Source organism: Hermetia illucens, chromosome 1 (genome assembly GCF_905115235.1).
Source record: "Hermetia illucens chromosome 1, iHerIll2.2.curated.20191125, whole genome shotgun sequence".
NCBI lineage: Eukaryota > Metazoa > Arthropoda > Insecta > Diptera > Stratiomyidae > Hermetia > Hermetia illucens.
This window is the reverse complement of record NC_051849.1, coordinates 190,033,083-190,057,723: the sequence shown is the minus strand read 5'-3', so window position 1 is coordinate 190,057,723 and position 24,641 is coordinate 190,033,083. Positions and strand designations below refer to the sequence as shown.

General features: G+C 43.4%; 1 protein-coding gene across 1 annotated transcript in view; it reads left to right on the top strand.

The window, feature by feature from the left end:
- Positions 1–17,896, top strand: part of LOC119646331 (programmed cell death protein 10) — a 31,645-nt gene extending 13,749 nt beyond the window's left edge. Inside the window, exons 4-5 of the mRNA XM_038046755.1 lie at positions 10,596–10,760; positions 16,912–17,896. Of these exons, the coding sequence (XP_037902683.1) occupies positions 10,596–10,760; positions 16,912–16,996 (250 nt within the window). The 3' untranslated portion in view covers positions 16,997–17,896. The remainder of the gene's footprint in view (positions 1–10,595; positions 10,761–16,911) is intronic.
- The last annotated feature ends 6,745 nt before the right edge of the window (positions 17,897–24,641 follow it).

The window sequence follows — 24,641 nt, the reverse complement described above, 5'->3', positions numbered from 1 at the left end:
ATATATGATTACGTTAAGTAGTTGAAAAACCGAATGACTCATTAAAATTTTATTACAAACTTCGAACAGATATTGTTATCACCAACTGAAACATTACGACTAAAATAACATGCATTATAATAAGAACTGCTAAGCTTTTCTACAAGCTAGGTTGAAATCGGACCTTTTTTCTACTATTTTGATATCATTCCGTTTTGAGTGTTGTACTTTATCTTCGGGGAAAAATTTGCCGTATTTATAAGCGGACTTGGAAATACGAAGAATTGTTATGGATTCAATGTATTGTGCGTGTGTTTAAATAACTATAGTTTTCGAGGATCAATTTGCATTCATGTGTAGCTAGAATAGCCTGGTTGGGTTTCGACTTTTCTACGGTTGTGACTTTTACTTGGAATGAAGACCTGACATCTCGAGCTAAATTGGCACATCGAGCATTTCAGCTTTAGAATCTAATCTAAATATATTTTTTAAGGTTTTGTTTGCAAAACAAAACCTTATGAAAATCAATTCAATGTCTGTCTGTCCGTCTTTTTTTTTTCATCGTTGGAAGGTGGAAAGGTTCAAAACCTACTGCTGGCTCCTGCCATACAGTTATGTGCGACTTCTACTCACTAAAACCACCTCCTTCTTCTTTCACTCTCCCCACGGGACTGCTATAAGCATTGCATCGTGGGGCTGGATCAGTTCTTAACTGCGGCGCATTATTGTTCGCTCCCTTCCTTGCTTTCTTCGCAATTCTTCATGCCTTAGCTGTTGATGAATCATTTTCAGCCCAATTACCACTTGATTCCAAGCCTCCGTTAATTCCAACATAAACTCTGCTATATTTCCAGGTGTTAAGCGCCTGTCTGCGATCGCCTCCAGCCTAGTTCGGTGTGCTGTAAACCTTGGGCACTCAAATGCAACATGCTCCGCATTCTCAGCCACGTTAACACATCTTGGGCAGCATGGTGACTCGTCGTGTCCAAATCGATATAGATAAGCCCGATAACCTCCATGTTCACTTAAAAACTGTGTTAGCTCGTAGCTTAGTTCCCCGTGATTCCTTTCCATCCATCTTCGAATGTGTGGAATGATACGGTAGGTCCAACGGCCAATTTGTGCCTCGTTCCATCTCTTTTGCCATTTCGCGATGGATTCCCGCCGTGCTAGTTGCCGTCGAAATACAATAGACTCATCGATTGCATACATTTTGTTGTAGAGACGCCGACCTTCACCCGCCAAGATGTCTATAGGGATTGTCCCTGCCAGTACATATGCTGCTTCTCCTGATGTCGTTCGATAAGCACTGCATACCCGGAGTGCATTTAGTCGATACGCCATTCCTAGTTTTCCGCAGTTTGATTTGTTTTCCAGAACGGTTGCCCAAACTGGAGCTGCGTACAGTAGCACGGAACTAACTACCCTTGAAATAAGACGACGTCGACTTTGTCTTGGTCCACCAATGTTCAGTAGTATCCTCGAGATCGTTACAGCGATGGAAGATGCTTTAGTTGCAGTGCACTCAATGTGTTTTTTAAAGTTGAGTCCTTTGTTAATCATTACTCCCAAATATTTAAGCGACTCTTTGGAGTAAATTGTTTTTTCACCAACTTCAACAACTAATTTTCACGGTCGTGTCTTTCCTTCTTTTGCTGATTAGCACTAGTTCCGTTTTATGTTCAGCAAGTGATAGACTGGACTTTTTCAATCAGGAATTGATCTCCCATATCGCTTTATTTGCATAGATTTCGATCTCGTCTAAGCGTTTTGCCACTATTGTTACCCCAATATCGTCCGCAAAGCCAATAGTTGTCACACCGTTAGGAAGGCGTAGCATCAGCACTCCATTGTACATAATTAACCCCAGTAAGGGACCTAAGACAGAGCCCTGTGGTACGCCGCACATCATTGGGAATAATTTCTCTCCATCGTCCGAGTCGCAATATAATCTTCTTCCAAGAAGAAATGCAACAACGATGCGTACAATGTACTTTGGAGCCTGTAGTTTGGTTAGAGCCTCTACGATTTTCGTCCACTTTGCAGTATTGAATGCATTTTTTACATCGAGTGTCACCACTGCGCAGCATTTGTCATCTTGTATTGCAGCGCGAGCCAGGCCAGTCACCATGTTGATTGCATCGATGGTTGATCTCCCCTTACGAAACCCGAATTGCTTGTCGGATAGGCCTCCTTCCTTTTCCGCAACAGTGAGCAGTCTGTCTTTTTTTCCTTGTATACGTTGGAAGGTGGAAACGTTTAAAACCTACCGCTGGCTCCTTCCATACGGTTATGTGAGACTTTTACTCACTAAAACCACCTCCTTCTCCTTCGCTTACCCCGCAGGACTGCCATTTCGGTATTACATGGTGGGGCAGGATCAGTTATGAACTGCGGCTTCTGTCGTTATTTGTAACTTCCTCTGAAGCTCCTCTCTCCTCAGCAGATTGTGGATCACCTTCATTAATTTTTCCACCGCCCTCCAAGATGTTTCGGAAGCTGGTATGTCGGCCACGATATTCTCGGGTGTCAACCGTGCCCCGGCGCCAATTTCCGCCTCCGCTCTGTGTGCGGCGAACCGTGGGCAGTTAAAAACAACATGCTCCGCATCTTCCGGAATCATCACGCATGTCGGACAATACGGGGAGTCGTTACGGCCGAAGCGATAAAGGTATGCACGTTACCCTCCGTGTCCGCTTAGGAATTGAGTTAGGTGGTAACTAACTTCACCGTGCCTTCGCTTGATCCATTTAGAGACATCTGGAATAATCCTGTGTGTCTAGCGTCCTTTAGGTGAATCATCCCATCTTTTTTGCCATTCCAAAATAGATTCACTTTGGGCCAATTGCCGACGATTCGTATAGGACTCGCCGATTGCATATGATGGGTCATAGAGGCGTCGACCCTCGTTTGCCAAGATATCGATGGGGTAAGCGCATGACGTTCGCAATGCACTGAATCGGTATGGGGCTGTGATTTTTCTTCTGTTTGCTTCCACTTTTAAAGACGACGCCCAGACTGGAGCTGCATAAAGCAAGATGGAGCTAATAACGTTCGAGATCAGGAGCCGACGGCTTTGCCTAGGACCACCTATATTAGGTAGCATGCTTGTCAACAATGTAGCCACTCCGGAGTCTTGGTTGCTAAATTTTCAAGATGGGACTTGAATTTAAATCTTTGCTCAACCATGACTCCTAGGTATTTAAGCTTTGACTACGACTGTATGATGTGTTCACCAATCCTGATCTTTATCGACGTCTGCTTCCTTCGCTTGGTCATCAAGACTACCTCGGTTTTATGCTCCGCGAGTGTCAGACCAGCTTGCTCTAGCCAAGACCTGATTTCAAAAATTGCCTCGTTTGTGAGTACCTCGATCTCATCAATGTCTTGTGCCACGATAGTTACTCCGATATCGTCTGCGAAGCCAATGATTGTCACTCCTTTGGGTAGTTGCAACTTTAGAATTCCGTTATACATTATTATCCAGAAGAGAGGACGGAGGACTGATCCTTGTGGAACCCCGCAGGTTGTTGTATACGTCTTAGGTCCATCGTCCGAATCGTAACACAATACCCTCTCCCGGAGAAATTCCATGACTATGTGCCCCAGATATTTAGGAGCGCACAATTTGGCTAAAGCCGCACTTATTTTGCTCCATTTCGCCGAAGTAAAGGCATTCTTCACGTCGAGAGTAACTACCGCGCAAGATTTATTGGCCTCCATTGCTTTTTCCGCAATTTCCGTCACCGTGCTGATGGCGTTGACAGTAGATCTTGCCTTTCGGAATCCGAACTACCTGTCTGAGAGACCACCCTCCTTTTCTGTGATTAGTACAAGTCTATTGAAGATCACCCGTTCGAAAAGTTTGCCGATGCAGTTTAGCAGACATATAGGTCTATAAGACGAAGGATCACCCAAAGTTTGATTTGGCTTCGGGATTAGCACAAGCTTCTGTTTCCTCCACTCTTCCGGGAAAATCCCATTTATGAGGCACGTCGTAAATGTTTCACCGAACCACCTTGGAACTGTTTCGACGGCCACTGTCAGTGCTTTATTCGGAATGCCGTCTAAACCAGGGGATTTATTTTCGGCAATCTTCTTCGCGGCTTCCAGGACTTCTTTCGTGGTTACCTCGGAAATTTCACCGAGATCTACCTGTACAGTGGGTAGGTTCGACTCACTTGAAACTTGTGGGAAGAGAGTGCTAATGATTTCCCGCAGCAAATGAGGGTAGGTGATCGGGGGTGAGCGCTTTCCCTAGATTGTTGTGGTAACTGCCTTGTATGCACCTCCCCAAGGGTCGAAGTCCGCTTCCGTGCATAACCTCTTGAAGTGTTCAGTTTTACTTCTAGAGATGGCTGCTTGCAATTCTTTCCTCGCTTTCTTATATTGGTTGGGCAACTCTTCAGACTCAGACCGGTTTCTGCTACGTTGGCTGTGTCTTCTGGCTTTAAGGCAAACTTTACGAAGTTCTTCGATTTCGGCGTTCCACCAGAAGTTGGGCATTCCTTTCTTGAGTACCGTGCGGCGAGGCAAGGAAGCGTCACAAGCTTTTTGTAACTTTTCAAGGACCTACGCCACCTTTTCTCGTGCATTTCCCACCGGCATCGCTTCCTGCAGAAGTATTTCCTTGAACATTTCTTCATCAAGTTGTTTGGATGTCCAACCCGATATTGCAGTGTCCTTGATTCGCTTTACTCCTGTCGTACGCTCCATCTGGAAGATGATAGCCTGATGGTCACTCTGCATATATGCCTCGCTCATATGCCATTGGAGAGCCTTAGATAATGAATCGCTAACAAACGTAAGGTCTATCACCGATCCCACATCCCCTCTCCGAAAAGTGTTGACGCCGTCAGCATTTGCCAGAACAACGTTCAGACGTGAAAATACTTCGAACAATATGCGGCCTTTAGCATTTGTTTCGCGACTTCCCCAATCTTCGGCCCAAGCGTTAAAATCGCTAGCTATTATTATTGGGTTGTGGCGGCTTGCTTCGGAAGCTAATTTTTCCAACATCAGTGCAAATTCATCTAGCGTGAGGCTCGGCGCAACGTAGCAGCTGAATATATGAATGCCGCCTACCTTAGCTCGTGTGAATCCGTTTTCTATCCTATTGTTCGTATTTCCGATCTGTCTGTCTGTTTGTTTGTCACAGGCACTTTTCTCAGAAGCGGCTATACCGATTGACACGAAATTCGGAGAGAAGGTGGGACCTGTGGACCGCCAGACGTGCAGTGAGTGATATCCTTCTACGTTGAGATTTAGGGGAGTCCCCATACATGTAAAAGGGGGGTGTAAACATTTTGTTCACCAAATATAGCCATGTGGGATATCAAATGAAAGGTCCTAATTAGTACTTTCCGAAGCCGGTCTTAGTTTTGTGATTTGTTAAAAATGCGGGGAGTGGGAGGTGTGGAAAGTGATGATTTCTTTAGCGCACCTATTCCCAGAAACTACCCAACCGAAAAATCTGAAAAAATTCATGAACATCTTAAATTTTGACACATTACATAAATTAAGGATTAACTTAATTAGATTTCAAAATGACAAGATATCCTTCCTTCCTGATGTTCTATTAGTCCTGGAGAAAAGTTTTTTGGAACCATTTTTGCTTAAATCTTCTCAAACTTTATTATTTGGTAAAAATCTGATCGGCTGGAATGTGTGGCAAAGTTAGTTTATTTTACATTTTCTTGGCATCAAGCTCACTATCAATCAATCAATCTGAATACATGAGATCTCAGCGGCTGTCGACATTTTCTTTAGTTTTGAAGATTCAAGTCTTTTGTTGTATAGTTCATCTTCAGTTGTTCCTCTCTTATTTGAAAATGCTATGGATCATTGACAAAATACTGTCTTCAAATGGCTGGTAAGCTTTACAAAACATTCGTTTACTCTATACTTAATCTGGAACATAATCTGATAATTCTCCGCTGTTCGAAATTGAGTCTACTAGTTCTTAGTACGCGTTTCAGACATCAGACAGACAAACGTCTGCGCCAAACAAACGTCTGCTTAACACAAAATCTTTTCTTTTTCTGCAGAAGACACATATATCTGTATGGGTCTCTCTCATCAGATAAACATCAGTCAGACAAATGTCCTTCACATCCAGTCATTTGTCTGAAACAGAAACAGACAGCGTGAAGCCTATTAGACGTTCGGCTGAAACAGACATTTGCGGCCAGAAACTGTACTGCCAAAATATCTTTATAAAAAATATCAAGCGATGGAAAAACTGTTGGAATATGGACGTCCGTTACACCATGTTTTCATCGACTTTAAAATCGCCTATGATAGCATAGCCAGGGTAAAACTACACGACCATGAGAGAATTCTTTATCCTCACGAAATTAATAAAACTGACTAGGTTGACCCTGACCAATGTGCGAGGCCAGATAAAAGCAGCAGGATCACTCTCAAGACCATTCGCCATCAACAACGGTCTACGACAAGGGGATGTCCTGTCATGCATCCTCTTTAACCTGGCCCTCGAGAAAATGATCCGTGATGCTGAGGTAAATCTTGCATTTACGATCCTCTTTAAGTCCACCCAACAACTCGCCTATGCTGATGATATAGGCATCATGGGAAGAACGACCCGAGACGTACAAACTGTCTTCATCCAGATCGTGCAGGCGGTGTAAGATCTTGAGCTGCACATTAATAAAGGCAAGACAAAATATATGGTGGTAACGTCAGCACCGAAAACTAACCAACCAACAACATCAAACCGCACTGATCAAACGGGAAGAATAAAGATAGGAGACGTCAACTTTGAGATCGTTGATAATTTCTCCTATTTAGGGCCGAAAATTATAATCGATAACAGCTACGACGATGAAATCTGCGCACGGTTGTTTTCAGCCAAAAGAGGTTATTTCAGCTTGCAAAAACTGTTCCGTTCGAAACGTGTCACCATGGGGTCAAAGCTCTTACTGTATAAGGCAATGATCTTGCCAATCCTCATGTATTACTCGGAGACTTGGGTGCTTAGCAAAGAAAAATTGCGAACTCTTGGCCGCGTTCGAGAGAAGGATCCTCCGAAGAATTTTTGACCCCCTACATGAGGATGTACGATTCCGTAGCCTAGATAACGACGAAATCTATGAGCGATACCATGACCGTCCGGTTGTGGATAAAATCCGGCTCAATAGGTTTGCGGTAGGCGGGTCACTTAATCCGTATGGATGAGGGTGATCCCACCCGGATAGTCTATAAGGGCAATATCTGTGGTAGAAAAAGAAGACGAGACAGACCCTACCTAAGATGGAGCGATGTCGTAGGCCAGGACGCCTGACAGCTTTTAGGGATATCGAATTGGTGGACCTCGGCACAAAACCGGGATGTCTGGAGTTCCTTATTAAGGCAGGCCTAGACCGGATACCGGTTGTTGCGCCGTTGATGATGATGAAACAGCAACGGCATATTAAGCCAGTTGGTGTGGAGTTGTTATCAGGTGCTGCTGAAACTTGGCCGACTGAACAAAACATTCCTGATGTGGGTGCCGGGGCATTCTAACATCACTGGTAATGAGGAGGCTGACAGACTGGCTCGCCGAGGGTCTGGATCCACAATGGTGGGTCCAGAATCAGTTCTTGGAATCCGACCATCTACTGTCAAGTCTATTCTAAAGGGTGAAATTGCAAGGATTCACGCAACCGAGTGGAGAAATTTGGACTCTTGTCGGCAGGCGAAAATCCTTGTGAAATAGCCTAGAGTCACTAGAGCGGCATTTTTGTTGTCCCTTAAGAAGTGGGACATGAAAACCCCAGTAGGGCTTTTAACGGGACACTGCTCCTTAAACTACCATATGGAAAAGATTGGGGTGGTGGTTTCGGCTATGTGTAACCAATATGAGGAGGAAGAGGAGGCGGCCCTGCACTTTTTATGCAGCTTCCCGGCCTTCTCAGATCTCAGACGAAGACACCTTGTCAAGGTTTTCTTCAATGAAGAATCTGCACACTCTCTGCCTCTGAAGAACGTTCTCAGATTCGCTAAAGCCTGCGAACGCCGTAGACGATTTACAGTGCTAGTATAATGGACCTAACAATGGCCTGAGGGCTCGGAGCTGTGGCTCCCCCGAGTAAAGTAAACTAATTAACTTCAAGACATAATGAATATACTACTGTGGGTTTCTTGTTGACGTTAAGTTGCTGATTACTGTTTCTGTTTAAACTGGTGATTCGGAATAATGGTTTTCTGATCGCAGTGTTGGACTAACATAACTGTCTATGCTTTCTCGAAAAGCTTGCCCATGTTAGAAAGGAAAGAGACGTGGCTGAAGTTTTCTGGTTTGTGAGAGCCACCTTGCTGCTTTCCAAGCACTATGAAAATAACTATTGTTAATGCAGTTGTTGAAAACTGCAAGAAGGAACTACATTGATGCCCTAGGCAAGTTTTTGATGACAATATTTGCTATGTCATCTGGCCCCGGTTGAGATAAGCTCAAAAAGATTTTTGGGTGTGTTGGTTTGCAAGATGGGTTGGAGGCGGAGATTGTAGTCAATTTAGTTGAGTGTTCTTGAAGGAAGTCTTGAATTGTCGAATCTACAATCGAAGTAACAGCCGGGTTGTTTCTAGGTGGAGGTGAGTTTAACTGGGTGAGGAAATACTCCGCAAGTACTTGTGTTTTCCTAGCGTCACTGCATGTGTTTTCATTGTTCTGGATAATAACAAAGTTTCCGGCTCTGTTTCTGCCTAATAGCCTATTTAACATATTAGGTCCGGGCTTCATATCACATCTGCTAGCTTGCGAGTGAGTTCCTTCTTCTGCGCCAAAAATGCCTGACTTTCAGATGTTTCATTATTTTGTGCGACAATTTATTAAACTGAATCTCATCGACTTTGAGGAGCTTTGCGTTTCTGCGAGTAACAGAGTTGATGGCATCGGTAGCCAAAGTGATGGCCTTATCGATTTCTTTGTCCGATTGTGCGAGACTGAGTTTTTTGACCTGAACTTATCTCAGTTAGTGTGGACGAAGGATCTAATTTGGTTTGATACTCGCTTTTGCAGTTGGGAGGCGTAGGAAAGTTTATGCTCAACTGCAAAGTGGTCGGACATGCTTGGTGAGGTTTTGCACGTTAGGATCTGTTATGTCAGTGTAACTGTAGGGAAAGGCATCAGATGCTTGTTGGAACTTGCGACAATGCTGTTCCAATGTTGGATACTTGTATGTGTTGGTTTCGAAGTTACCGAGAGGAAGGAAATCCCCTTAAAACTTAAAAGGCAAAGAGTGCCCAGACCAACCGAACAAGTTTGAAGACATTGCCTTGCAAGCATCATTGGATGAAGAAGGCGAACAAACTCGGGCGAAAGGCAGATAAAAAGGCGGAAAACTGTGGATGAATTGTTGTTTCTTCGCTTCTAGAGAAGGTCGGTTTTTGTCGGATCGTGATCGTGATCGGCCACGAGAAGTGTATATATATAAACGCAAGAAATCCTGGGTTTAACCCGGCGAGCCATTCACATCTTCACTAAGATGCAATTACTGGTGCTAGCATAAGCCAGCAAGTGGTCAAGTTGAACTAGGAGATCATTGAAACAAGGCCGGAATGTACATCAAGAACAGCAAGATAACGCCCCTTTTAACAATTTTGGTGAAAAACGCCACTTCCGGCTTTGGCTAGAACTCTTACCACACCCCGTCTTACCATCCGAACCTCCCGACCCCCCTGATTACTCTTAGTTTTCGTTGCTGACGCATGTACTTTTGAAACAACACTTCATCATGCAGGTGGCTCACTTCCAAACAAGAATCCTTCTTCTAGGAGGGCATCCGTAACTTGTGCGACCGATGTCGGAAATGTGTGGCAAGCGAAGGAACAATGAAATGTCGTTTTTCAATACAAAAATTCAACTTCTGGATAGACGAACGACATATTTGAAAACGATAATGGTACGACGTAAATGTCGAATCAGATCTTTTACGATTCTTCCCAAATGCTGCCCATCGATGCCTAGATATGTGATAAAATTCGTAGAAACGTATCAGCCACATCCAAATTCCCTAGGTAGATGTCTGCACATTGAGATCGGTGATTAAGAAAACCTAACTGGATCAGATTTCTTCTGCACTCGAGATAGCTGCAAGTAGTATTGCATGGAATTAGATTCAAAGTAAAATTAGATGGATCAGTCGATCTCATGACAAAGGAATTTTGACCAGTGGAAGTTTGTTACCCTCGAGACTACTGATTTTGATCCAACACGTGCGGACCGCTAAGAAGATACACAAATTCACGTTTCTTCGATTCGGGTCAATGAATAATGCATCGAGCACTAAAGATTATCTTATTCTGCATACGTTCTTCCACGAGAACATCGCTTTCGATGGGGAATAGTCTGATACTTTCCAGACCTATATTACCATCCAGAGCACAATAAATCTTGTTGATCTTATTAGTTAGATACGTCGTTTTGTTTTTCGTCCTTCTCATAGTTTTCTATTGTGAAATGACACAATCCCACGTGTGCCACGAGTAAATTAAATAACCAAATGAATACCGGAATATCTAGGCTGGATTCTAATAAAAGCAAAACCTCGAAAATCTCAAATGCAGCTTATATACAGATATGTTAGATAACCATCCTTGATTTATTTTATTTACAGAGAAATAGCCAGTGCCATCAAGAAACTCTTAGACGCTGTAAACGAAGTTGTCGGTTTTATTCCGGGGTCATCGGGCAAACAGGCCGTGGAACAACGTAAGAAAGAGTTCGTGAAATTCTCCAAGAAATTCAGTACGACGCTGAAGGAATATTTTAAGGAAGGACAGTAAGTACTCATTACCTAGTTTTATTCATATAATTTCGTTTTTGCTCAACACTGAATAATGTTCAGCCCGTAATTTGCATAGACGTACAAGTAACTTGAGTAACTGATGCTCCACTAATACTACGTTGGAGGCAACATCTCGCACGTGAAGTTTCATGTGATTCTTAATGGTAAACAATTGGAAGTAAACGTGGAAAATGTGTTATTAGCGTGTACATAGATATATACATGTTAGAGACAAGCTGACGAGGGAATTTCGTGACTACATGTTTGCTTTGTGGAGGTTTTCCACGGAGCATAAGAAGTCTAACTTCTGCGAACATGCAATATTTTCTAGGTACACTATCTGATTGTGTCTGGATTTCTTTTTGAAAGCCGCTGTCAGGCTAATGAATGAGTACTTTTCCCACTTCAATTTCAGCAATCTTGTAACGAATCATAGACAAATGATCATAAACTTCTTAACATACTTTCGACTAAGTCCATTCTGAAGGAATGTTCTTGCCTTTCAGCCTAGGGCTCTAACCCCTAAACTAGCCCGAAACTAAACCCCTAGGAAAGTGCCACCTACACTTGAAACATTCGTGGAACATTCTATTTTTACATATTTTTTAATTTAGGTCTAAAAGCTTGCGTAATTAAGGGATTGTACATTGTAGGGTGGTGTTGGTAACAACTCAATGGGCTTCAGAAAAATTGAGGGTCGAATGAAGTTGGGATGATATCTGTGTTGATGCTTTAAAGAGCTTCTCAGCAGCAATTCAGCATAATCCACCAACTATTGGGTTGTTGCAAATGAAATGGCCATTTTTGTATTAAAATTTGAAACGACTGTAAAGCTTACAAAAATTTATTTATTTAATCAAAATAGGTGCTAGTCGATTCAAAACACTTCTCCCAGCGAGACTCAAGAGCACTTATGCCAGTTTCGTAGAAGTCCAACTGTCGGGTGTTGATAAATTCGTCGAAGGAAATTTTGACAGCCTTTTCGTTTCTAAATTGTTTTTCCGCCAAAAAATGATCCAAATGCTTAAAAAAGTGGTAGTCGGTTGGTGAAAGGTCCGGTGAATATGGTGGATGAGGCAGAGTCTCATACTGCAAGTCGTTCAACTTTTGAACCGTTGTTCTGGAAACATGAGGTCGTGCATTGTCATCAAGGAGTATCACACCATCTCTGTTGACCAATCTCGCCCGTTGAATACTGAATTTTTTGTAGCATTTCCTCGAGTTGGGCACAGTATTTCTGTGCATTTATCGTTTCTCAGGTGCCAAAAAAGAATAGTGGATAACTCCAGCTGTAGACCACCAAACAGTCACCAATACCTTCTTCGGATGGAGGCTCGGTTTCGGCATATGCTTCGGTGGCTCATTGGCATCTAGCCATTGTGCTGATTGGCGACGATTGTCGGATAATATCCACCTTTTATCACATGTCACTATTCTGTGCAAAAAGGGATCGGTTCTGTTGCAGGTGAGTAGAGAACTGCAAATTTCTATTCGAAGCGCCATATTTTGCTCCGTAAGGGCATGGGGAACCCATTTGTCGAGCTTTTTCATCTTTCCAATTTGCTGCAAGTGCCGGGAAACTGTCGAATAGTATAGTTTTTCTCTGCAATGTCCCTCACAGACTGACGTGTGTCGGATTCGACTAGCAAACGCAGTTCGTCGTTGTCAATCGATGGTCCTGGATGTCCACGTGGCTCACTTTGAAGGTTTATGTTGCCTGATCGGAATTTTTCGAACCACCGCCGTGTGGTTCGTTCGATTACCGTATCAACTCCAAATGCGCTGTTAATGTTGTTGGTCACCTCCGCCACTTTATGACCGAGTTTGAACTCATACAGAAAAAGTATAGTTTCTTGGCTCTTTTCCATCCATTTTTTCCTTTCTATTCCCTGTTACCCCAACGATGGTCAAAACTGAGATGACTCCTTAACTAAATGTAGGAGTATTTATACTTCAATGTCCAACACCAACAGCGCCAACTGGTGGTGGTTTGATACACCAAAACTTCACTTGATTGCCAAAATGGCCATTTCATATGCAACAACCTAATACATTATGAGAGAAGCTTTTGCCTCAGTGTGCTAGAGAAAGAGAATGCATAATAGTGGAATTTGAATTTGGCAAAACAGAAGAACTACTGCAGCCAAGTTCTGAAAATTAAATCGAATGAAGACGAGAATTGGTACAAAGTATTCAGAAGGCTCTGAAAAATATCATAAGATCAGCTAAAGCGAGGTTTTTATTTAAAGAGCCAACAAGGAGGTACACGTATAGTAATAATGAAACCATTTGCTTGAACCACATTTCCCATGTGGGTTGATGTGTCTTTGATTTCTTTGGTCTGTAAAATAGCAAGCAAGTAAAATAGTTAGTTTTTTCGATTCATAAAAATTCATGGAAACAAATGACTTTATATATTTAAAATGTATACCACTAAAGGGAACACTACATTAAGCCAGTTGATTTAGAGTTGCCACTAGTTGCTGCTTAAACCTGGTCAACTAATATCGAGGCCAAAGCATTTGATTATCGTTGGGGGCCCATCGATTAGTTTCCCCAGAAGTAAGGCTCTATATTAGTAGGCCGCAAACTGGTTTTTTGTGTCAAATCATCCACTTTAAGTTTGCTCTAAAGTATAGGGGCAGGTAGGTATCAGTGGCCGCTCCGAGGAGCCCAATTAGCGTTGTGGTGCGTCGTTTTCGTTTTCCTAAGACCGTGACTGCTGTTATGAGAGTAGGGAGGCAGAGCCTAGCCGGGTCAGATCTTCAGAGTCAGCCTGTCGTATTCACGAAAGAAAGCAGCTCTACCACTCTGCAGCTAGAAATCTCTCTGACATCCTCAAAGAATGGTTTACCCAGTGTCCGTAGCCTGACTCCAGTTAGAGCTGGGCAATCGCAGAGAAAGTGCATGAGGGTTTCCCTTCCTTCTCCTATGGGCCACTGCCCCGTGCAGACCGCCATAATCTTGAATGCATTTACACGCGCCTGGCACAGGAGCTCTCATGATCGGGCTATATTATAAGCGGGCCGAATTCTCGTTGACTTGGCACAGCTCGTAAGCCTTCGTTATCTAAGGCTCGAGCTGCTAGGTAGTGCGAGTAGACTCCGCCCCTGACAGCTGCCAGCGAAACACCGACTGTATTTACCGAAGGGCTGGAAGAGCAAAGCCTCGCCTGGCCAATCCATCGTCCCGCTTATTCCCCTCTATGTTCCTATGCCCGGGAATCCAGAGGAGGGTCACCTTGAGTGTGCCGCTCAGACGGTTCAGCGCGTCTCTACACTGCCCACCAGCCTGGAAGATGTCGTCGCTGAGTATAAAGCCTTGATGGCCGCTTGGCTGTCGGTCAGAATGACTATGTTACGCTTGGGGCTCGAATCTCGCCAGTACTTCCGCTTGGAATACACTGGCGAAACCTGGGAGACCATAAGACTCGGATACACTGTGTGTATTCGAGAAAACCCCCGCACCGACTCCACAGGCCATCTTTGATCCATCGGTAAAGAATACTGAGTCATAACCTTACAACACGCCGCCGGTCTTCCACTTTGTCCTGGTTGGAAAGTCTACAGCAAAGTTTCTCGTGAAAATCAGCTTGCGTGTGGCATAGTTCGTGGGGAATGCCCAGATTTCCCGAGGTACTTCGTCTAGGATGTTGCTGTGGCCGTAGGACTTTGCTGCCTAGCATCCGGATTCACGTAGTCTGACGGCACTGCACGCTAAAACATATTTAATGAGGAGGTCTAGAGGGAGGAGATGCAAGAGTACATTGAGAGCATCTGCCGGGCAGGACTGCAGAGTCCCAGTAGCACCTGCACACGCGGTTCTTTGAATCCTTTTAAGCTTCATCCTATTGCATTTTTTGCTCAAAGTCTGGCACCATACAATAGAGCCGTACGTTAGGATCGGACGCACTACACCGGTGTACATCCAGAAAACCATCCTCGACCGGAAACCCCATTTCTTTGCAAAGATTCTCTGGCAGGCATAGAATGCTATACAAGCCTTCTTAACCCTCAGTTCTATCTTCAATCTTCAATTTAGCTTCGGATCTAGGATAACACCCAAAAATTTTACATTAGAAGGAAGAACCAATATTTTCTCATTCAGCCGCGGTAGGTGAAATTCGGGTACCATTGCCTTGGTGATGGATAGCATCAGCTCCGTTTTGGTTGGGTTTTTGCCGAGTCCGCATCTTGCGGCCCACAGACACACCTTTCGCAACGCTCCTTCCATGATGTCGCTTATAATGGACAGAAACGTCCCTGACACTAATATCACCAAGTCACCCCCTCCCTTCTTCACCCCGCTGCTGTCCAATGTTCGTAAAATTTCTTTCATTATTATTAATCAGAGCACCTCAGAGATGGCGCCACCCTGGGGCGTGCCTCTGTTCACAGCTCTGGTCAAGTGGTTGCCTCTCAGATCCGACTGCATTATCCTGGTACTTAGCATGGATATAATCCAATGTGTAAGATACCCCTCCCCTACTGGTTACGGCTTCCTTGATGCGCTGGTACTAACGTTGTTGAAAGCTCCCTCTATATCCAACAAGGCAGTTAGGGTATACTGCTTGTGCTCCAGCGACCGCTCAACCGTGCCAATTACTTCGTGGAGAGCGGTTTCTGCGGGTTTTCCTTTGAGGTTGACATGCTGGGAGTTAGAGAAAGATGTTCTCTCCATAATCGTCCTTAAGTAGATGTCCAGGACGCGCTCTAGTGTCCTTCGCGGACTCATGACCGCGCCTGCCCGCTTTCGGAATGAAAACCGTGTGCGTCTCCTGCTTCTTTATTGCTATAGTGTTCGCCAGATGTTGTAATTTTTCTGGCGTAGCTGATCTGTCGTGAGAAAATATACACGTTCTTTGCCCCGGCCGGCTCCAGCTTGACCACGACTAGGTCGCTGGAACTCAGGTCCGGGCACAAAAAAGCGTGCAGACTCCTCCTCGCGAGAATACATGATCTGGGTCTGTCCTGATCAGCGTCACCTGTGCTGTGGAATAAATTAAAATATTTGCTTTGGAGCCCTTGGTTCGTTCGCCTCCGCCCCATGGCTCCTATATTAGTGCAATGTCGATGTTTTCCTCTAGGAGGAAGACAAGCAGATTAGCCGAGACGCACTTCGAGTGCTGCAGATTTATCTGTGTTGCCTTCAGTATGATCTGCTTGCGGGGGGGTTCATCAGACCCCGTCGGACCGTCGGTCGGTCCTCATTTCCTCCAACAGCTCGTTGGCGGCGTCGATTGGGTCTAGGTCGCCGTCCGATTTTGTAGAACGAAACACTTTTACCTTTGCGTTCCTGACTCCGAATCGCACTTTATAGTCGACCTTTTTCAGTGCCTTCAGGCACTCTTCCTTTATACGGAGTAGAAAAAGTTGACTGTCTGTCTGGGGTTCCTCCTCCTTGATAACAACCTAGTCGTCCAATCGAGAATCGTGGGGTTTTGAAGGCGCAGGGATTGGACGAACTTGTCCTTATCTATGTGGACCTTCGGCAACCAGATACGAGCGACCGGTCTCCTGGGAATTTCATCGTAAGAGATGACATTGAGCTTTAGGCCCTCGCAGGCGTCGCTGATTTTGGCGACCCACGAACCGAGGAAGTCCCTGAAGAATTAGTCCTCGCAAGCTATAACGTCAAACCCACGGACCACCTGAGAGGAATCAGAGCACGGGATGAATCTCGTGTGTTTGCCTTCGGTGTCCAGGAGATGCTCAATGACGATCTCCGACAGCCTGGCCTCAACACTGACCCACACCTCTCGCGGTAGTTTGCTGCTAACGGAATTACCATCCGCTAGTGCCACACGTAAGTGGGTCCTGGCAACGTCGCTGAAGGGTTTCTTAGTTCGTGGCCCGTCGGCTGACTGTTGCTGCGTACCTCTCTTCAGATGTTGGGTAGCGTCTTGCTCACTCTGCTTCGCTTGTGATCTTGCTCGACCGCGTCTTGAGATCGATTGCGTTTCAGAGCAATGGGCTTCGCCTTCTGCTCGTTTGCCAGGCGATTGCTGTTCTATTCCTCAACAATCGCCTGTTATTTAGCGAGGTGTTTTTCATCCCGACATGGACATGTCGTGCTTTTAATCCAAAGACTTGAATTATTTGCAATTCAGTAAATTTAATTGCCTCGTATTTCTTGCTATTTTCAGAGCTAATGCAGTTTTCGTTAGTGCCCTGTACCTGATTCATCAGACAAATCAAATCATGATAACGGTGAAAAATAAATGCGAGTAACTTCCGAAAGCAGACTTAACACATAACATACAAAATATTTTTAATTGACCATTATCCTCGTATAAGCATAGAATAATTTCACGTCTATCCGAAATTTATTGAATTGATGTCTATATATTTGAAAATATAAGGAAAAACGTTAGCCACGCAAACTGATTCCCACATACAAGAAAATTTGTAAAGTTATTGTAACATGATCAACGCGATGCCAAATTAATTTGAATTATCTATTTTCCTTTGCTTATGATGTATGTTTGTCTGTTTTTAATTTATTGTGTTCGTTTCAATTCGACTTTTATTGTAATCATAGATTTGTATGTAATATTAATATTAATATATTTGCGATCGGGGAAACAAAACGAGAACCCTCCTTACGTGTGAATCGTGAAAAGAAAAAAAATGTTTCAACTGAACATATCGATTTTTACTTTCTTCCAATAGTCACCAAACAAATGTTATATTTAATTAGTAATATTATTATACATACAAGTAAATAGAAATAGAAGAGTCGTTTATTTGTTTATGTACTTTCCACAGTTTCCCTATGGTTTTAGAAGCCAAGTAAATTATATAGAGACGCATATTTGTACTTAGTTGTTACTAGCAGTATGACAAGACTAGATGAAATTTTTATATTGCAGCCAGAACAGAAATAAAACAAAATTCATACTAAAATGAAAAGATAAGAGTACTGAATATGACAACTATTTTCTATGTATTTGAAATGGATTGTGAAGAAACCCAGACTATATATTTATATATAAACAATATGCATAAGAGATTTTTTTAAAACGAGAAAAACCACAAGAGAAAACATTGTTTTTGTTTTTAATTTATGTATTGAAAATGGATTATACTGTTAAATTAGTGAAAAATTAAAAAGTAAATTGAAATCTAAAATTTAGTTTTTATGTGAGACCAACAAATTAAAGTGAAGTGGTGGAGAATGAAATCGGGGATAATGGTACGTATCAACTTCTCTTTAACATAAATTGGGATTAGTTCCAGGGCCGTGATCTCGCCCAAGTCATAATCATCATCAACGGCGCAACAACCGGCACCCGGTCTGGGCCTGCCTTAATTAGGAACTCCAGACATCCCGGTTTTGCGCCGAGGTCCACCAATTCGATCTCCCTAAAAGGTGTCTGGCGTTCTGACCTACGCCATCACTCCATCTTTGGCAGGGTCTGCCTCGTCTTCTTTTTCTACCATATATATTGCCCTTATAGACTTTTCGGGCTAGATCATTCTCATCCATACGGATTAAGTGACCCGCCCACCGTAACCTATTGTGCCGGATTTTATCCACAACCTGACGGTCATGGTATCGCTCATAGATTTCGTCGTTATGTAGGCTACGGAATCGTCCATCGTCATGTAGGGGGCCAAAAATTCTTCGGAGGATTCTTTTCTTGAACGCGGCCAAGAGTTCGCAATTCTTCTTGCTAAGAACCCAAGTCTCCGAGGAATACATGAGGACTTTCAAGATCATTGTCTTGTACAGCAAGAGTTTTGACCCTATGCTGAGATGTTTCGAGCGGAACAGTTTTTGTAAGCTGAAATAGGTTCTGTTGGCTGCCAACAATCGTGCGCGAATTTCATCATCGTAGCTGTTATCGGTTGTGATTTTCGACCCTAGATAGGAGAAATTTTCAACGGTCTCAAAGTTGTAGCCTCCTATCTTTATTTTTTCCGTTTGACCAGTGCGGTTTGATGTTGTTGGTTGGTTTTCGGTGCTGATGTTGCCACCATATATTTTGTATTGCCTTCCATAATGTGCAGCCCAAGATGTCGCGCCGCTTGCTCGATTTGGAGGAAGACAGTTTGTACGATTTAGGTTGTTCTTCCCATAATGTCGATATCGTCACTTGGACTTAAAGAGGATCGTACCCGTCGTATTTACCTCAGCATCACGGACCACTTTTCAGAGGGTCAGATTAAAGAGCACGCATGATAGGGCATCCCTTGTCTTAGACCGTTGTTGATGTCGATTGATCTCAAGAGTGATGTTGCTGCTTTTATCTTGCCTCGCACATTGGCCAGGGTCAGCCTAGTTAGTCTTATTAATTTCGTCGGGATAGACGAGAATTCTCTCATGGCCGTGTGTCAGGCATTGATTCGCTGTACCACACCGTGAGCATAAGCTGATGAACCAGATGGTGTATATATATTTAAAAAAGCCCACGGACCCTCTTCCCGCCCAACCGGACCGAGGGGCGACCAACCTAAGGATGGGCTGAAGGCAACATCCAAAGGCCCGCATCACAGCGATGATGCGTTTTAACGCAAAGTGTGTGCGACCATGCGAAAATGTATTACTACATCCCGATTGTCGCAAACACTTCAGCCAATGACGCAGAGGTTCTACACTACAGAGACATGGATCTTATATCGAAGACAGTGCGGATCAAGACTGAAACCCATTAGGTCAGATTATTACCGGACAGGACTCTTCGAACTATAGCACAGGTTGCAAGGATAACCGCTTTTTGCATCTCCATGTATAGTCCAACCCTAAGATCGAGCATTTTCAGCGCTTTATGTAAGTTCTGCGGGACTAATCCCGTCGCTGAAATTACTACTGGGACTACTTCGATCTTTTGTAGTCTCCAAGTCTGCTTCATATCGTCTGCCAAGGGGCCGTAGTTCCGGATTTTTTCGTGCTGTTTTTCAACAGTGTTCCGGTCCAACGGTACGGCTACATCGATTATAAAGTACGCTCGTTCTTCCTTCAGAAGCAGAACTAGATCGGGTCTGTTATGATTAACACTGTGGTCGGTGGCGATAGTGTGATCCCACAGTAGTTTGACCCGATCATTTTCCAAGATTCTCTGCGGAGTATACTTATAGTAACGATGGTAGGTTGCCACTAAGTTATACTTCAACGCAAGGTTTTGATGGAGAATCTTGCAGACGGAGTTATGACGATTGGTGTACTCGGTACCGCTCAACATCCTGCACACAGATGTTATGTGCTGGATGGTCTCCTCTTCACAGTTGCATAACCTACAACTGGAGTTGGTGATTGAGGAGTCGTGAAGAATGTACCGTTTATAATTTTTTGTTGGGAGCGAAGCATCCTGGATTGAAGTTAGGAATGCTTCGGTCTCATAGAAAAGTACACCATTTGTCAACCATTTGTTGGAGGCTTCGATGTGAATGCCTGACAACAACAAATTTTTTATATGACCTCCGTGAATGGGTTTCTCTTTCCACATGTCGATCTTCTGTTGGACTGAAGTAACATTCGACATGGGATCCCATTCTCTGCTTCTCAAGTTTATAATTTATTATCTGCTATTTAAGCATATACCTTCTGTTCAAAATTGAACCGGACTGTGCAAATAAAACGACAACAATTAATTATTCTTCAATATTTATTTTATCCCCTTCAAAATAATCACCATCGGAATTAATACACATTTTCCAACGTCTTTTCCAATCTTCAAAACACTTTTTGTATGCTGATTTTGTAATGGCCTTTAGCTCCCTCTGCGAATTTTCTTTTATAACTTCAACTGTCTCAAAATGTTTTCCACGAAGCGCCAATTTAAGTTTGGGAAATAGGAAAAAGTCGCAAGGAGCCATATCGGGCGAGTATGGTGCTTGTGGGACGACATTGACGTTATTTTTTTTCAAATAGTCACATACAAGCGCTGATGTGTGGGCCGGTGCATTGTCGTGATGCAGAAACCACGAATTGTCCTTCCATAATTCTGGCCTCTTTCGGCGAATATTTTCCCGTAAACGCTTCAGAACACTCAAATAATATTGTGCATTTACTGATTGACCTTCGGGAAGAAACTCCGAGTGCAAGACACCTTGACTATCGAAAAAAACAGTTAACATCATTTTAACCTTCGACCGACTTTGGCGTGATCTCTTGGGTTTCGGCTCATCTGGATAGCGCCACTCCGAAGATTGTTGAGTAGCTTCAACATCATACTCGTACACCCAAGTCTCGTCACCAGTAATGATGTGCTGAATGTCCCTATCATCCATAGAAAGCATCTCTTCAGCCACAGTTTTCCGACGTTGTTTTTGAAGAGAATCCAGCAATTTTGGCACAAGCCGCGCGGTAACCCAACGCATCCCCAAAATATCATGTAAAATGCTGTACGCCGATCCAATCGATATGCCAAGTTCACTAGCTATTTCCCTTACGGTCACTCGACGATTTTCGGATACAATTTTCTTTACTTTTTCGATGTTTTCGTCATTTACCGATGTCGCTGAACGGGAAGCATGGGCCAAGTTCTCAATAGATGTACGGCCCTCTCTAAACGATTTATACCAGCTAAATACCTGCGTACGCGATAGAGCAGATCCACCATAGGTATTTTGTAGCATTTTTAATGCGTCTGGACAAGACATTCCGTTTATAAAACAATTTTTTAAACACACTCTTTGTTCAAGTTTTTTATCCATAATGAAATTCGCAAAAATATTTCGCCGCCTACTTTTTGCTAAGCGATTACAAAGAAATGACGTTGCAGATCACACTAAAAATTGACAACTAAAATCATTGCAGTCTTAGATCTCTTCATAAAACAAAATTTAAACAATACGTCAACAACGGTTAATTTAAATGATACAGTCCGGTTCAATTTTGAACAGAAGGTATATATATATATATATTTAAGCAATTCGACTGTAATTCCATCGGCTCCTGGCGACTTATGATTTTTAAGTCGATGAATTGCACGGGCTGTTTTTTTAAGGTTTTGTGTAAAGCCAAAGCCATGCAAAACAGATGACTATTTCAATACAGGGCTATCCATCAAATGATTTGTCAGGCTCATCGCTCCTCACATCTTCTTCTTTTTCTTCAGCCTTCAATTCACAAGCGGGGTCGGCTCGTCGTGATCGGTTTTGTCATTTTATTTTATCAAATGCCTGATCAGGATGTAATCGCGAGACCTTCAAATCCCCATCCAGTGTATCATGCGACCATTGTTTTGCCCGGCTTTTTGGTTGTTTACCATTGACTTCGATGTTCTGACCAATACTGGTTGTTAAATTCTCGTTAGCGTGAATTACGTGACCACACCATCGAAAACGCCTCTCTTGCAGTTTTTCCACAATCGGTGCAAACCCATATCGATCGCGGATATTCTCATTTCAGACGTGATTAAAACGTGTCACGCCACCAGTGCAATGCAACATTTTCGTCCCCATTACCGCAAGACGCCGTTCATTATCCTTTATTGTCAACACTCAAACTATAGAGAGCGACAGACGGACGACATTGCAGTAAATTTTAGATTTGGGACGTGCGCTGATACGTCGATCACAAAGAACACCAGTTGCGGAATGTCACTTCATCCAGGTGGCGTTAATGCTTGAAACATTTCATTACGCAGTTCTCCATTGGCTGGTAGCATTGACTCGAGATATTTAAATCGCTCAGTTCTTTCAATGGCAGTAATCTGCCCCTCCAGACATTTAAATCGCTGAGTTCTGGTAATGGTGGTAACCTGCCCAGAACTGAGTGATTTAAATATCTCGGGTCAATGCTATAAACCAATGGAGAACTACGTTATGCTCCTCACATAGGGAAACACAAAACCTTTTATACCTGAAGCGTCAAGCTTCCGGTTTCCCGACTTGTTTTCTATACTTGGTGGTGGCAGTATTTGTACGTCGTCATCAGTTGGCGAGACCTCCAACTCGCCGATGCTCTGGTTGTTGAGAAGAGTTCAACAAGGTACTCAACCCATCACTCTAATATGCCCATTCTGTCGGAAATCAGATTTCCCTCTTTGTCTCGGCAGGATGAACATCGAGGTGTGTAAGACTTCATCCCGATGACTTGTTGGTAAAACTTCCGCGTCTGGTGGGGGGGAGCACCCTGTACTTTTCGAGTTCACGGCCTTGTTGGTTCTCCCAGGCTACCTTGCTCCGTCTGTGAAGTCGCTTGTATGTGATGTAAGCTAAACCAACGTATCGCCTGAATACGGGCTCCGTCCCTACTTGACTGTTAAAATTCCCAAGTATGATTTTGATTTCATATCTGGGACGGGCTTCGAGGGTTCGTTCTACTGTATCGTAAAAGCTATACTTCTCCGATTCTGCAGTCTTCCCTGTAAGGGTTCTTCTGTGACTTCGTAATTTCGGTTTTCCGTGCTTCCAGCGGTCACCACGTGGAGGTTGAGATAGGGTTTGGTAGTAGAGTTGTTGGTATTGGTTGGTGGTGGTTGGGGCCTATACTACCTTTTGACCGCCCTTAGTACTGTCACGATACGGAAATAGATGCTCATCCAACAGCGATATTTTCATGGGGATTGGAATTTTTTTAAATATTTTGGTTCGAAAAGTTCCAAGTATCACCAATGAGTGTGACTTTGTTGCTTTGTTCGCGAAATATACGTGTACCTGGACCAAATCTCTTATTATCGAGCTGGCAAAAATAACATAAACCAACGAGTGCGTTTAATTTAGGGCGAGTTAACTGTTGCCAAACTCTTTGGTTTCTACTACTCATATTTTTAGTCATATTCTTTCCTTAGCGATTTGGTTGACAATGATGAATGTAACGTTTGGTGGAAATAACTTTTTGAACTCTTTAACCGGTATCGAATTTTGTTTCTTCGTTCTCACCAGAGGCACCTAATTGTGACATTTCAGGTTGTGCTTCCTCTCCATCGTGGTCTTAACTTCGTTCGGTTCAATAACCAAAATCAGCTTCAATATCAGATACATTTTCGTCAGGCACATATTCATATGGCTCGTTTTCATGATTGTCGTCTCTGAATGGATCATTTCCGTCACATACATCAAGCTCTTCTTTAGGAATGCATTGAAAATCGCTACATAAAGCTGCAGCACTGGGCTAAAGGGAGAAAGGGAGAAAGCCTGGTTCAGTTGTAGATCTGACTTTTTTCAATCGTGAACTGGTGCACAACATGTTCTGGCACGTTAGTAAAGAGTATACGCACGGTGACTAACGTGCAGTCAGCTTTGAACTATAGAGAGAGCCACTGGACTGGTCATCTGCATGTCCAAAATTAAAGCCGAATGGACGTTACATTGATCTTCAAAAGCATTAGATGAAGAAATTTTGGAAGCTTAGGTAAGCATTATCATGGTGAGAGCTCTCTATATAACGCAATGCATCGTCTAAGCATACGTTCGTCAATTTCAAGAAGATACACATTCTAGAGCACCCAGCTAGTGGTGAAATAGTGAACTGCCTAGTGTTCGATCGGGTTGGCACCGGGCCAGATAACTGGCTCAGAGTGGAGAAGAACAGACCAATAAGGAGACCCGCAGATGTCTCAAACTGACTGTAAAGCAGAAGAAGAGAGAACGCTTTGAGGAACGACTCAGCGGTCGTTTATCTACGTAGACCAGGTGCCCTATTCTTTAGCTGGAAATTATATAAGGGTAATTCCTCTGGCGGATGACTTCCAGAGACTTCATGATGTAACGGCCATTTTTGAAATCACTAGAGACGAGTTGACGGAAATCTGCAGTAGAATAGGGGACAATAAAACTAGGCCTGAATGGCATGTTGAATAATACCCCGTAACTCACAGTAAAGCCTAAACTGGACATGTTCGTTCAAAGTGTCCATATCCGAGGAATTCTTCCACCATCATGGAAGCGTCCAAGGGTGGTGCAGTTGCCCAAAGTCGATAAATTC